Here is a 14,382-nt window from a genome sequence, read left to right as displayed (position 1 = left end):
TATCTGGAACTACCACTTCTCAGGAAGAAACTTGAGAACTTCAGACAAAGGATAAAATTTGTATTGTCCAAATCTTTTGGGATTAACACACTGAAAATAGCCATAATCCCTGGCTCCAAGCAACGCTACCACCCTGCAGGCACACAAGCACCAGCACAATGCATTCTGGCAAAGAAAACAAAGCATAGCTCCCCGACTTTAAATGGTGTCCATCCAGCCAGGCCTGGCTAAAAAGAAAGTCACCACTGAAACAACAGATCTAAACTAGGAAACAAAAGCTGTGCATAAACCTATAAAAGACAGAGTATTTAGGATCTTCCAGATAACTGAATGACATCACTGCTTTCCAGACTCCCCAGAAAAGTAAATGCAGTTTTAAAATTCTTTATAAGAATCAATAACAGAGAAGACAACCTTTGCTTCATACCATCTTGAAAGTATTAGTCTTGTGTTCAAGCATTATTAATCCATACATCTTAGAAGCTTCTTCAAGTGAGCAATGGAAGAGCCATTCTAGACAGTATATTGATCATAACTGTGTACACCAAGAGGTGAAATGACTTACCAAAGGTCACACAATGAAATCCGTGGAGAAGGAAAACTAAGAAAAAAAAAATCTAGACACAGTCCCAGATATATTGACACTAAATCTGCCCAAATCTCTGGTTCTTTCCTCAGGAATGAATTTTGACCAATGCTGCTCCCAAAGAACAGATCAGTGCACATATTTTGCACTGCAAAATGACTACAGCCATTTATGAACAAAGAACCACTAAAACTGAGGTGTTTTTCAAAACACAAAACCACCTTTTACTAAAATCTAGAGAATCCAGTGATTTCATATGTCAAGAGTAAGCTAGTGTAAGAAACCACATTATGGTTGTGACAAAACTTTACATGTAAACACACATATCTACTGACAGTATGTGTGCTGGAATAATTCACAGACAACGTGATGGAGAAAATAAAATAAAATGAAGCTAAACCCACCTTTGAGGGAAAAAAAACAGCACAAAAAAAAGCAACCGATCAAAAACAAGAGGAAAGTCACAGGATGAAATAGGAGTAGAGATGAGCAGTGTTTAGGGATGTCACAGCATTATTTTCCATCTTCCGCTGCACTGAAACAATACAGCCCTCCACAAGCTTATCAAAATAAAATTTGGCTGTTTTGCAGTCTGTCACAAAAGATTTTGTTTTCATGAACTTTTATTCATTTTCCAATCCAAACAATGTGTAAGTAACAGTTGAGCATCCTCAAGCAGTACACAGTTAGGGTTTCTTGCACTTTCATGCTCTGTGCTGGAATTATTTCAAACCTCAATGCTGACTAATGAAAGGAGGAAAAAATTGTTCTTAACTAGCATAAGCCCCCTGCCCCAGTCCAAATCAACATTAACCTCTTCCACAGATTTGTCACAGATGGTCCTAGAACAGAAACTGAATATTGATCTCATGTTTTACATCTTCTGGTATTCACAGGGACACAGAATGTGTGATTCTATTTCCTATCTCAGTTGTCACAGACTCCCAGATTTCCAGCTTTCCAAGAACTGTTTGTTTGGTTTGGCTTCAACATCTTCCAGTTAGGAACTTCTTTCTTTGAGGGAAGATGATATAGCCCTTCCTCAAGTGAGACTCACATTAAAGTCCAAATAAATCACATCCACAGAAAGCCTTCTGATAGGGTTTAAACTTTCTAATAATCCAAGCAATCTAACAGACATCTGGCAAATTAAATTTGGTTTTTGATCAAAACAAGTATCGAGTTTTAGTTTTGTACATAGGTTCAGTATCTACAAACAGACGGGAATAAAATGTGAGTGTACAAGAGGAGGAACAGTGATCAAAATTAACTGTCAATCCCTTAAATCTTGTGGGAAGGGCACATAGTACAACTAATTTCCATACTACACAGTTCCAAGATGTTCCACAATCATCACGCAAACAGCTGGTGAATCACATACACATCACCCTCACTGGCCGCCAGATACCACTGCAGATGGGAAACTGCCATCACAACAAGTGCATACAGAAAGTGCTCAACAATTGTGTTCTGCATTCAGGAAACCCAGCAAGGAGAAATTCATTTGGAAGAAATCACTTTGTTTTTCCACTGGCATGCCACATCTCCCTCACAAAGAGAGCAAGTGGCTGATTCATCTCCCCAGTCTGAGAACTAACATCATCCCAATTTCTTTTTCAATCGAAGCCTTTGGAAATCAGTTCCTATGCTTGAACAAATTATAAAGTATGAAAGGTAAATAGTACTGTGACATCTCAGACAAGTTGGTTTAACAGGTAGCTTGTTACCTGGGAGAATAAGAGCGTCTGAAAGTCTTGTGGGAAGGAGCGGTGGGGATGGAGTTAGGCTGAGAAAGGGGAGGGGGGTGCTTCGACAGCCCATCTGCACTCCAACCCCAGAACCGACTGCAGTGATCAGAGAAACGAAAGAGAAAAACAGAGAAAGGAGAGGGAGAAAAAAAAAGAAACTATAATCTGAGTGGCTTAGTGCTGTCATGCTGCCTTGAAGAGAGAAAAAAATTAATAGAAACGAAATTAAACAAGAATACTCCACTGAGCCCCTTAAGTCATTGCTTTGGCCTTTATTTTCACTTTTTTTTTTTCTACCATAAAGATACGGCTCACACAAAATAGTCCCTCTTAAATTGCATAAATAGATACAGTCTCTACAAACACCACTTAAAATGTTTTAAGTGAACAATCCCTGACCAAACATCTGTATTCAAATTCTATGCAGGTATTTGCAAGCAACGGAATTTCCTGAAAGATAGGAGAGCTGAAACTGAACTTCATAAAATAAATGAAAATCAGTCTAGAGCACAGATGTGTCACAGGTAAACCAGGAGTTTGTTTGTCTCTGCAGACAACTTGGAAAGAGTGAATGAAACCCAGACTCAAACTCTCTCAAAACCTCTACAGGGGCCTCTTGGTTACCATCTGGCACTGCACCTTTGGTCAAGGCAACCAAATTTGTCTGAATATGTTTAGTTTTTACTTTTGCTTTGTTCCCTGTGTCACAGGAATTATCAAAATCATCTTCTAAACAATACAAATGTTTGAGCTCGTGGAATATTCAGCATGCCAGTTTGTTTCTATTAAAATTAAGCATAGTCGTCTCAGAAAGTCACGAGTATACACAAGTGAAAGATGCTACAAGATCAGATGTGGCAAACAGGTTGAGAGTTGCTTCAGCACAAACAGCAACAATGCCAGTTGAAAACTCATCTAAGTGTGATGTCAAGTTCACATGTTAACCAGCAATTAAAACCATAGCTTTTACATTCAACTACTACAGAAATGCACCAGACATTCAGAATGCTGATTAGAAATCTCACAGCTCAAGATCACACCTACCTGCAAATGGGCCGCTGAATAATGCAGGTTTGTCTTTTTTTTTGGATAAGGTGGGTGGTTTATTTTAATTCTTTTTCCATGTCCTGCCTTGCTCAATTTAATATAGATGTCATTAAACTTTATTTTAATGGTATTTTTTATTTTCAGTGAAAAAGCAAGCGTATACAGCTTTCATGGCCAAATAAAACCATCAGCTTTTTTTTTTTTCCCCAACTATGCACAAGTTTCTGGGCTGCTAATAAAGGCAAACCTATCCATTTGATATAATTCCTTCAAATATTCCTAATGGATTGTAAGTGAAAATTCACAACCTGTATGTGACTTCTTAGCTCACCGAGGACGTTTTCTTATTCAAAACAGCATTCACACACTGGAGGAATTCTTAGCTTAGTATTTTTCCTCTTGTACCACATTACTAAATCTGCAATGTTCTGCATCCAACACAAACACAAGCCATTCACCTGTGCATTGCCCAGGAAACATTCATTATTCTTCCTCAGAAATATGGTTTTTTTTCCCTATCATTTCAGTTTTCCCATGCATCTTCCTTGCTTTTCTTCTCCAGAAGGATCTCTCTTGCTCTGTAACTTCCCTCCCAAAAAGCTATCTGGACAACAAAAGTAGGTACAATTGCAGAAACAACCTACAGATGTGGTGGATATATTCTAGTCATTATGAAAGCAGAACAGGATGGAGCAAATGAAAGCATAAGGAAGGGCTCTGTCCAAAGCCCCACGTTAACCTTCTGAAGACACTAATATACATATGTATATTTCTAGGCAACCCAAACTATCCTTTTTACATGGAAGATTAGATATCCAACCCAAAAATACACATGGCTCTAAATACGACTCTTCCAATCTGTGTATCAAGAGAAAGTTCAAAGGAAAATAAAACCTTCAAGCCAATGCTGGCACTAAGAACTGGAGATAATCTTTCAACTGGACTGCACTCAAGTTGCCTATACAAGGCAGAGGCATGGACAGGGCAAGCAGGCAACAGAACACTGCACAGACAACCTTGCTACATTTTGGGAATGGGTCCTATAGAAGGTATGATCAAAACCTGGTTCAAAGAAGGGCTATACAGAGAAACAGTGATAACTTCATCCTTTTAGATTGCTACCATAATGACTTGGGTCTGCTAGTTCTTCAAGTTCACAGATAGAAAATTCACATTCTATACCGTAAGCTGAATTGCAAACCACAAGTTCTTATAATGGAAAGATGACATAGAAACATCTATACCAACATCATGTTGGTATACCACAACGTACCCTACTCACAACATCTATTCGTCAGCACATCTTCCAAGGCCTTTTTTTCTTAAAGAACCACCATACAGTTTCCAAAAACAGAACTAAGTTCTCCCTTGTTCAGTAAGTCATGACCTCAAAGTGTGCTGCACAAGACACAGTGATGCAATCCAACAGAATGTCATAAACTACTGCCACTGATTTGTAATACTTGCCACCGCCTTTTCTACAACTGGTAAAAATCCGCAGCTATTGCTATTGCCTACAGGTTACAAAAAAGGTGGAAGTTCTTCCTGATTAGTTTAAATGGCTTTTAAAGCAACTTCCACCTTTACCTACAGTAATTATTACGTAGTCTTAACTAAATCCAGCAACAAATCAAGACACGCTAATTGAAAAGACACCTAAACTTTGGGGTCAACAACTTCAAGAATTCCATAGAAAATCAAAGGAATTATTGATTTTGAAAGGACATTCCTGGATCAGTATACCAGTAACAACTGGTCTTCACAACTTAATGGCAGAACGTTCTAGAATTAAATGTCCTCTCTAACCATTCCTTTATAACATATCCCATGTAATAAACTCTCCAGTTGCTAACCCCCAAAGGCTTGGAAAGAGCAACACTAAATTGTGTAGATAATGAAAGCTTTAATCTGCATCTTGATATATATAACCTGACATCAAGACATAATAAAAACATAAAGCTAAACAGAATAGCAGTGAGTTAAAACAAGTCATGTCACAGTGGCAAAACCCAAAAAGCATGGCAAAAGATCATAAATTTACAAAAAAGATGCCATTTGCAAAAGTGGCTCACAAAGTTTCAACGTAACCATCAGGAGATATAATCTGTTTGTAATTCCAGTGACAAATATCAATCAGGAGAGAAACAATACTCAAGCTAGTAGAAAAGGAAGCAACATTGTTGGAACCATTGCCCTGAAACTCTATCACTTAATTTCTTAATGAAACCATTGTTGAAAAGCCTCATAATAGGCAACTCGACCTTGACTTGCAAACTTTCAATCTGGTTTTGGATTACATCAGATTTAGGATTACAAAGATTTATTCAGATACACAGAATTTCCTCAGGAAACTTTATGTCCTCCCCATACATTGCTGGAATAGTCTAACTACTTCATTAAAAGCAAACAACCTGCATTTTTCTGACACATGGAAGTCAAGTGCTAAGCATCCCCTATGGATACTGTTTAGCAAGTCATGACAGGGCTGATTAACAGATTTCAGTGTAAATTACTAAACTGGACTATGAATTGCCATTCTTGCCAGTATGTTTCCTTCTGTTTCTGCTTCAGCCACAGCAAAGTGACTTTTCATAATGAGGCAGGGCATTTAAGCTTTCCCAGCATAAATCATCAAAGCATGACCAGGGAACAACCTAATACATCCCATATTTCTAAGGTCCCAGAGCACACTGTTTAAATCCATATAATCTCTGCTCTAAGATTTTCTGATACCAAAAAAAAATAAAATCATACTCTCAGCATGCAGGAGCTCATGTTTACAGAATAAAAGGTTTTGGAGAGGACTAATATATTCTAGGGTAGCACCTGCAGCTTCAGTAAGACACCTGATTGCAAGAGACATACTGCCCAAAGGATCAGGATGCTACTCTGCTGGTGACCAAGGGGGGAGGAGATTTGTGAGGTGGTCAGCACTGAAATACAGTCATGACCTGTATTTTACATCCTCAACAAAACATGAAAGAGGAACAAGGGAAGTTCAGCATTTCTCTCTGCAGTACAAGCACTGCAATAGTGAAGTAAATTACTGAACATAACAGCACACCCAAAAACCAGCAACTGAAACTCATGACTTGAAAGTCTTACATACTTTGTGATATTTGCAACCTACACAACACCTCATCACTAATGCTGCCATTTAGTATTACCTTTATTAAATCCACAAATGTGATTCTGGAGAAGGCCTGGTTATGAAAGAATTAATATGAGAACCGACACTGAGATTACGCAGATCAACATGAGGACTCAAACAATGAAGTCAATCACCAACCATGTACTATCATGTTTAAAGCCTGCTCCTTTGGAACAGTTTACCGTAAACTTCTGATCTCTCGTTTGTTTTCAAAGTGAGTCATATTTTGCATCATGCATGCTCTGTGTTGAAATCCTTTAACATTTAAGTGGTTTAATTAACCTGCCACATTACCTTGGGGACAGCCCACCATGGGAACAGTTGGTAGGTGAAGTCAAGGGGCTGGTTCTACTGCTGGAGTGCCGAGAGGGAGTCCTACCAAGAGTATTGCTGGGGGAACCCTGGTACAGAAACAGGAAAACAGGGATTAGCAACATGTTGCAACACACAAACAGCAGCACACAACAGCAGCAACAGCTTCAAACACTGCCTTTGTGGTAGACAAGCTTGGTGCAGTTTTTTTTACTCTTGTTCTTAACCCAAAAATCTGCAGCCATGGTTCATCATGTCAGTAATGTATTCTTAATGATACTGTGCTCAGAGGACGAAGAAGCACATGTGTACCTCTCCATTATTCACAGAACCAGCGGTTTTAACTTTGCAGCATGTATGGCCTGCAAATACTGCCAGGAAAATGGTTTATCAATTCACCAAACTACCCAGTTTCTCAGACACTATTTTTTCAGCTTCAGATTATGCAGACCATTACTCTGTCAATTTAGCAACTTAATTATACAGCTATTTTACACATTGTCTAAAGCATTTTGATTGCTTATGATCTTAACAAGCACAATCAATTAACTTATTTTTCCACTGGCCTGCATAATAATTTATAGCACAGGAAAAATGAGTAGAAACCATTCCCAAATCTGACTCACTCCACAGAAGAGGAAGATAAATGAGGTGGAAGGGACTAGAGAATCCAGTCCTTCCCCTTGGAAGCCTAATGCTGCAATTCGAGTTTACACAAAGGACTATTGTCCCTATGGAAGGGCAAAGATGAGAGGGTTCAAATTCCAGCACACTTTACAAGATTTCCATGCACAAAAAAAAGGCAAAAAATCCACGCCCCTAAAAACTCCTTGTTGCTGAGGGGAAAAAAAATATCTGGAAGCAAATTAATTCTCCATTAACATTCTCTAAAATTATATAAGCAAGCACTATATTAAAAATAACTGAATTATTTGTTTTAACAGACTCATTAAAGTAACATCAAACAGAAGCCTCTGCTGATACACTACTTCAAGACAACAGCTACTGATAGTGCATGCTATTGGACATCTGCAATAGCTTTTCAGTGAGCTGCAGTTTTTGAGGCTCTGCTGTTTGCAAGAACATGGGCCTCTCACCACACTGGTGTTACTGGAGTTCTTGAGGTGGTTATGCAGGAGCTTGGTAGCACCATCCTGGAATGTTTTTGGCAAGGCACCAAGTAACATGGTAAACTCAGGAGTGTTCAGTTCAAAGAGAGAAATCAGGACTATTTGCGCTGCCTGAAAAGAAGAAAATAATGTTAGTTTCTATTTCAAGTACACAATTTGTTGGTAACAATTCTTATGGCAAATTATACAAGTTTTAGTTCAGAAGATTCCCATGTTCAGCTTCTGACGTACCTTGCAGTGTGTCACAAGAAATTACTGTTAGAGTTACACCTTCTGAGCTTCAAGCTTACAATACACCTCTACATTTATTCCATTTCTCAGATCTGTACAGTGTACTCAGGTGTACTATCTCACAGCAAGTGAGAAAATCTAACCATTCTCCCATCCAGCACATACTTCCATTGAAAAGTTACTGCAAAAAATTTCAAGAATCAAAAACCAAGAGTTCAGATAACAAAGAATTTGGGACTACAATTTGTCGTTCCCATACTTCCTACCTTCAAGTGAAAAAGAGACTAGCCCCTTTCCCACACAACCTCTCCTCCACTTAAGGATCCAATAAATTCGTTTCATCAGACAATCCCTGCTCCTGCTTTCTCACTTCTTCCTGCTTCACTGCTGTGTGGCTGTTTCAACAGCTCAAGCTTCTGGCTTAACTGGAAGACCTACCAGGATGGTGAGAAGAATCCTTCCCTAATCCTTGTACAGGTTAAAGCCAACCAGATTCCTGAATTCAGTAAGTAAAATCAAACAACTGACCATTTCACCAGAAAATGTTTTAACCTATCTACCTGGAAGATTGGCTGCCAGAACAGGTTCTCCACTAACTCCATTAGTAAATGTACACTATATTGAGAAGATACGAAGATACAACATAAAAACTCATTCTAAGAACAGTCAAAATAAAACAACAGTGAAGGACCTCTGATGATTTGCAGCACCATCTTCTCCAGCTCATGTCAGTGGCTACATCCCAATTTCTAGAATACTTATCTGAATACAAAAGCAGTAGCTTAGACTAACAAAGAAATGAAGCTATGTGAGTTTTTATTTTGGAACAGCATACACGCTTAGGAAGAGCAGACACTCGTGTCTCACCCTTTTGGGAATTTTCCAAGACTCCTTAAGAATAAAAAATAATTTTAAAGAGGGCAAAAATATAATTCACTATTGTGGTAATAACTGTATGCTCATTGTTCTCATCAACTCAAAGGAAAAGGAGCTTTTAGTAAATAATGCATCTATAAAGTTGTGATAATTAAGTGTATCTGCAGCTCCCTGTGAAGTGGAATCCATTATCAGATGATGAACTTGGGTACACAGAAACCCTTTCAGGGTGGAGAAGCATCAAAGTACCTCATTGTTTCAGTATGCAAATTGCAGTTTGAGCTACAATGATCCTTTTACTCATCTGGTCAATTTGCAATAACACAGCTTTGCTTATAAAAAAAAAAAACATTTTCCACCTGTAGATTTCAAAGTTTATTAATATCCTTTCATATAGCCAACAAAGAAACTGAGGCACACAACACCTAACGAGCTTTCTTTCCATGGACTGCAATGAACAGGTCTTCAGACTCTTCGTTTCATACAGATCATGCTGCATTCTACCAAAACCCCTTTGACTTGAACAGAAACACAGCATATCATTATTCACTTTACACTTTATTCTAAGGATGAGAAGTTGGGAGATAATTTTCCCCCATGGCTTAGCTTAGCTTCTCAGACTCAACTGTCCTTTGGCCTGAGTTTTGGGCAATTCTGTCATGAAGTTTGCAAGGTATCCAACAGGCATCTGTATTTCTGTCAAGTTTTGATCCAGTAAGTTTTCACCAACACAGTATTTTCTGTAATGAAAATATTACTACAGACAAGATCTCAGATCAGCATGTTGAACTGAATGCAAAGTGACAAGTCATGCCAAAGTACATTCCCACTTGTGAATGCCATGCACATCCTGGACTGTTAGGAAATGGACATGCAGATCTTCTGTGTCAGAACAAGCAGATCACATGTTCACAAGGATCAGAAAAACAGGAAAACTGATCAAGAAGGTTCCCAGGTTTAAAGATTGCTCAAAAACTAGAATATCTGGAGATATTCTAGCAGTCGGGTGCTGCCCAAGGTACAGTGAGGCAGGAAAGAATTCAAGATACCTTTGGTTCCACACATCTCTCATCGATGGGTTAAAAAAAGATCATCCTTGGAAAACTCCTGTGTAAAAACAGCAAAAAAGGCACAAAAGTATGTGCACTCCAACACATGTTATTTCTGAAGTTATCTTTCTTGTCGTTTGCCAGAGGTATAAGCGCATCTCATCTCTGAGCAAATCCTTCACCAAAGCTCCATCAGGGACTATGTGACACCCTGAGGCTTCACTTTGAAGCAGAGCATTACCTAAAACTTACAGCTGAACACTGATAGCTCAGCTGCTGTACTGCAGGAGTATCTGGAAGAAGTACTGGCTCCCTGAAATCACTTCAGTTCCATTTTAGTTTTTTGTGCTGGCTTTAATGTAAGCAGAACTCTGTCCACACTCCCTCTTTGCACAAACTACAGTTTGTTTTTAGAAATGTTTGCTCGTCTGCCAGTATTTTGTGTATACTGTGCTCTTCAGCTTTGTTACTGCCTGCAAGTAGGTCACTGGGCTTTGAATGAAGGATTGAGCAGCAGCTCACAATGCTGGTACTCTTATGTGGCCCAAAAGAAAGCAGACCTACAGTCTACATTTTTTGAAAAAAAGCCAAGTATTACTTACAGCCTGAGTGATGCTCCAGCAAAGCTCTCAAAAGCAGCACTAGAGTTATGTGGGTTAATCTTGGCTGTGTTGCTTTTAAGTAGTCCTCATCTAGTATATACTTAGTCAAAGGATTTTTTTTTTTCCCTAACACTTTTGAGCTTTAAAATCTGTGGATTTTCAGCCTGTGACAGACTATAGAATGTATTTATAACCACTGGTTACTTCCAAAAATCTTGCTGCTTGTTTCTTTACATTACTAAAGAGGTAGAGAGAAACAGGCAATAACAAAACCCTCATTTCTGTACACAACATCCTCCATGCAGCACGCGTGCCTGATGATATATAATTAGAAGAGAGCAGTAACAGAATTTTCCTCTGCCTTTGTATCCCCACACCATTAGTGTGGAATGCTAATCCATCTCCTATCAGTGACAAATAACACAGACTCTATAGGTGACCTAATCTTAACCAGGCAGTTCTCTGCTAGCTTGAGCTAGAGGAACTCCAGTCAATTCAGAGCCTGTCTGTGCTAGTGAGGGGGTCTGGCTCCATGTCAGTTTGCCAAATCATTTGCGAAGGGCTGCTTATGTAACTCTGTTATTTTCCTTAGAACAATGCAGCAGGGGATCAGGTTCCACCAGCTGGCAACAGCTCCCCAGATTTCATACTTATGCCAACGCAGAAGTCATGCTGTCTAACCGCCAGCTGCTCAATGGACACAAGTGCTTTAGCAACTTGATGGGGGTGGTTTTTTGATTTGTTTATCAGAATCTAGTAACCTCTGCAAATTAGTTGAAACATTAAAGACTCTTTGAAGCAATTTGGGCTCATTAAGCAAAAGGATCGGGCTAACTGGAGAAATGTGAAGGGAAAATACAATCAGTGACCTAAACTTAATTAATACCAGAGCCTGGTGATTGCTGCTGCAGCTGGTCTGCTAACAACCAAGCAGAATAAGCAGCCACCTGCCTGAACTATCTGAACACAGTTTTCAAGTTACTCAAACCTATAGCGGTGATGAGCTCACTACATTGTGACCTCCATAAATGAAGAGAACCCCAAATTCTGTTTCTGAGATACAAAAACAGGGGTTAACAGAAAAGCAGAAAGCCAAAAATTATTTCACACACGGACACTTTTTCAGGCCCCCAGTCAAGGCCTCTTTACACAGCTAGACAGTGGCAACTGCAAACAAGATTAGTGTGATTAGTGCACACAGCTTTTAGTCTACCTGTTTACATTTTTCTTCCAAGTTTCCTTCACCGGGCCCTGAAGAAGCTGTAGTTGTCCTAGCTGGCAAATCCTCACCTACCCAACTATGCATGGTCTGGGTTTGATAAACAGGAAAGGTGGTATTAAGAGAAGGCATAGGTTTCAACTAAATCATTTAAACAGTACACATGCTATCTTTTTGCAGATGAGTTTAACCAGTGGCTTGCCTTATTTGAAAATGCAAAAAGCATCAATATTTGATTCAACCAAAAATGCATTTCTTTCAGCAGAGGGCAGCGCTGGCTGAAAATTAAATTCAGCCACAACTCTCATCCATACGTATCATCCCTCAGTGCTCCTGCGAGGCTTTGTTTTAGCACCTTGCTGATGACCTCCACAACCACCAGAAGTGCAGAGCCCCAGCAAAACGCTGGACTGAGATGCCAGCTCCCATGTCATCTTGGTGCCATCTGCCCACAACTATCCTTGTGGATGCATCTCTCAGGAGGAAGAAAGAGAGGAAGAAACAGCTGAGAACTTGCAAGCTCCTGGACTCCAGTTTGGTAATTTGTCTAATAGACCATCATTAGCTACAGATGCCTTTTATGATGTGATTGGTCTGGGAAAGTTTCAAAGCCAACTTCCGACAATTATAATCACACTCTATATGCATTATTAATTTCACCATCCAGTCCAAGGCAGATGCATTAATAAGGCAGACTGGAACAGAGAAACACTCTCTCACACGTCCCTTGGAATTATACTGAACTGCAGACCCAGTACAGATCCACAGAGATGGGGAGGCATCAGTGACATTAAGCAGCTTGCATTAGCACACACTGGCATAGGACAATGTTTCAATTCTCCGATGAGCACAGCTGATGCTAAGTGAGTTAATTCACATCCACAGAGTGTTTACAGGCTCTAAACAAGTGTTATTCTGTGTATTTTCCAGCAGACATTTAAGTGTTAGCTGGCATTAAACAAACAAGCTATCTGCCAAACCAAACCTCCTCCTGGTTCTTTTGTGAGACTATAATCTAGACATCCACATCACTGATAGAGTACTATGATACAATGGCTTCATCAATTCGTACATAACTCAATTTTCCCATGATTTATATTAGAATATGCTCTCTACATCTGCATCCTAAAAGGGAAGAAATTGTTTTTAATCAGATTTACATATAGAATTCATATACAGACTAAGTCCACATTGTTATTGTTTTATACAGTATTTTATACATGAGAAGTTTTTGCAAGTCCTGGATGGTTGTATTACATGTGTCAAAGACATCTCAAACAGATGCCAGATAAAACTGCACAGCACTGAATCATTACATTCTGATTACAAATCTATAATAGATTAAGAATCCTTATGTTCTCTGTTGTCACCTGATCATAGCAAAGACTTTGACAAAAACGTTCATTACTTCTGCAGAGCCAGATGCTATCCCAGAAGTCAGGCTGTTGAAGACTAGCCTGATTATCTTTGCTCCATATAACGTGGCATTTACAGCAGAAAAAGATTTGAGAAACTGTTAAAGTCAGTCTGGCACGATGCAATTCTGAACTCTGAGGGGGAGATTCCCACATATAAGTTAAAGAGGAAGAGGAGTTTCTGAAGTTCTGCTTGCAACAAAAACACACCCTTTAAGCTGCAAGAAGTTTCAAATCCTGGTTTTCCAAACAGACCTGTCGCTTATAACCACACAGGTGTGCATATATTTCTATATACATGGCATGTACACAAACATGTTATGCCCAGACACATAATATAAGCATGAGTATACACATCCTATGAAGCAATTTCTTATCTCCTATTATCAGACAGTAGGCTCTTATTGTTTGAAGCAAATTGAGAAAAGATAGCTACTCATACTAAAACTGCTTCCAGCTCAAAGGATGCTAATGAAGCTGTGAAAATCCAAGAGATTCACTTTAAGAAAACCTACCCCTGATACCATGTTTCCAACAAAGCATGTGATGATTTTCTGGCAACTGATGCTTGGAAAAACAATTTGCCTTACACTAAGTACACTAAAAATATTTGGGTTCTCATAGCTTTGTAGCATCAAATTCAAAACAAACAAAATGAGGGCTACTGTTTTGGAAACATAGTTAGGACACCAAGATCCTTTCTGTTCTAACAGCATTCAGTTAAGTAAACACTGAAGTCCACCAAGTGGCACTTACAATGCATTACTCTATTTTCCTTAACTCCAACTATTAAAATGCCTAAACGAAGCTCCTTTTTGCACTGAGATCTAATTTGACTTCTTTAGGAACATCTGCTGACAAAAAGGTTGAACTCAGAATACGGGCACAGTTCTTCCATAAGCTTAAGGTCTCATTCTCTCTGGTAAATCAGCTACTTGTGGGGGTCAGTGAGACATTACATGCTGTAAGGATATTGCAAGAATTTTGGAGAGCTCTCCAAACCAGAAAGGCAAGGC

General features: G+C 39.1%; 1 protein-coding gene across 13 annotated transcripts in view; it reads right to left on the bottom strand.

Annotated features, from left to right (window-relative positions):
* The window catches only part of CLASP1 (cytoplasmic linker associated protein 1), a 154,591-nt gene that overhangs the window by 23,144 nt on the left and 117,065 nt on the right, over nt 1-14,382 (bottom strand). For 12 of the 13 annotated variants that reach the window (XM_090143678.1, XM_090143676.1, XM_090143688.1 and 9 more), the window contains 2 exons: nt 7,942-8,085; nt 6,827-6,933 (listed from right to left, as the gene is read on the bottom strand). In XM_090143678.1, the coding sequence (XP_089999804.1) occupies nt 6,827-6,933; nt 7,942-8,085 (251 nt within the window). Of the gene's footprint in view, nt 1-2,313; nt 2,431-6,826; nt 6,934-7,941; nt 8,086-11,945; nt 12,042-14,382 lie in introns of all 13 variants that reach the window. The other variant, XM_090143682.1, reaches the window with a different exon arrangement.

The sequence above is a fragment of the Phasianus colchicus genome, chromosome 7 (assembly GCF_987193195.1).
Source record: "Phasianus colchicus chromosome 7, bPhaCol1.hap1.1, whole genome shotgun sequence".
NCBI lineage: Eukaryota > Metazoa > Chordata > Aves > Galliformes > Phasianidae > Phasianus > Phasianus colchicus.
The sequence above is the reverse complement of the archived record's forward strand: the minus strand, read 5'-3'. Positions and strand labels throughout refer to the sequence as shown.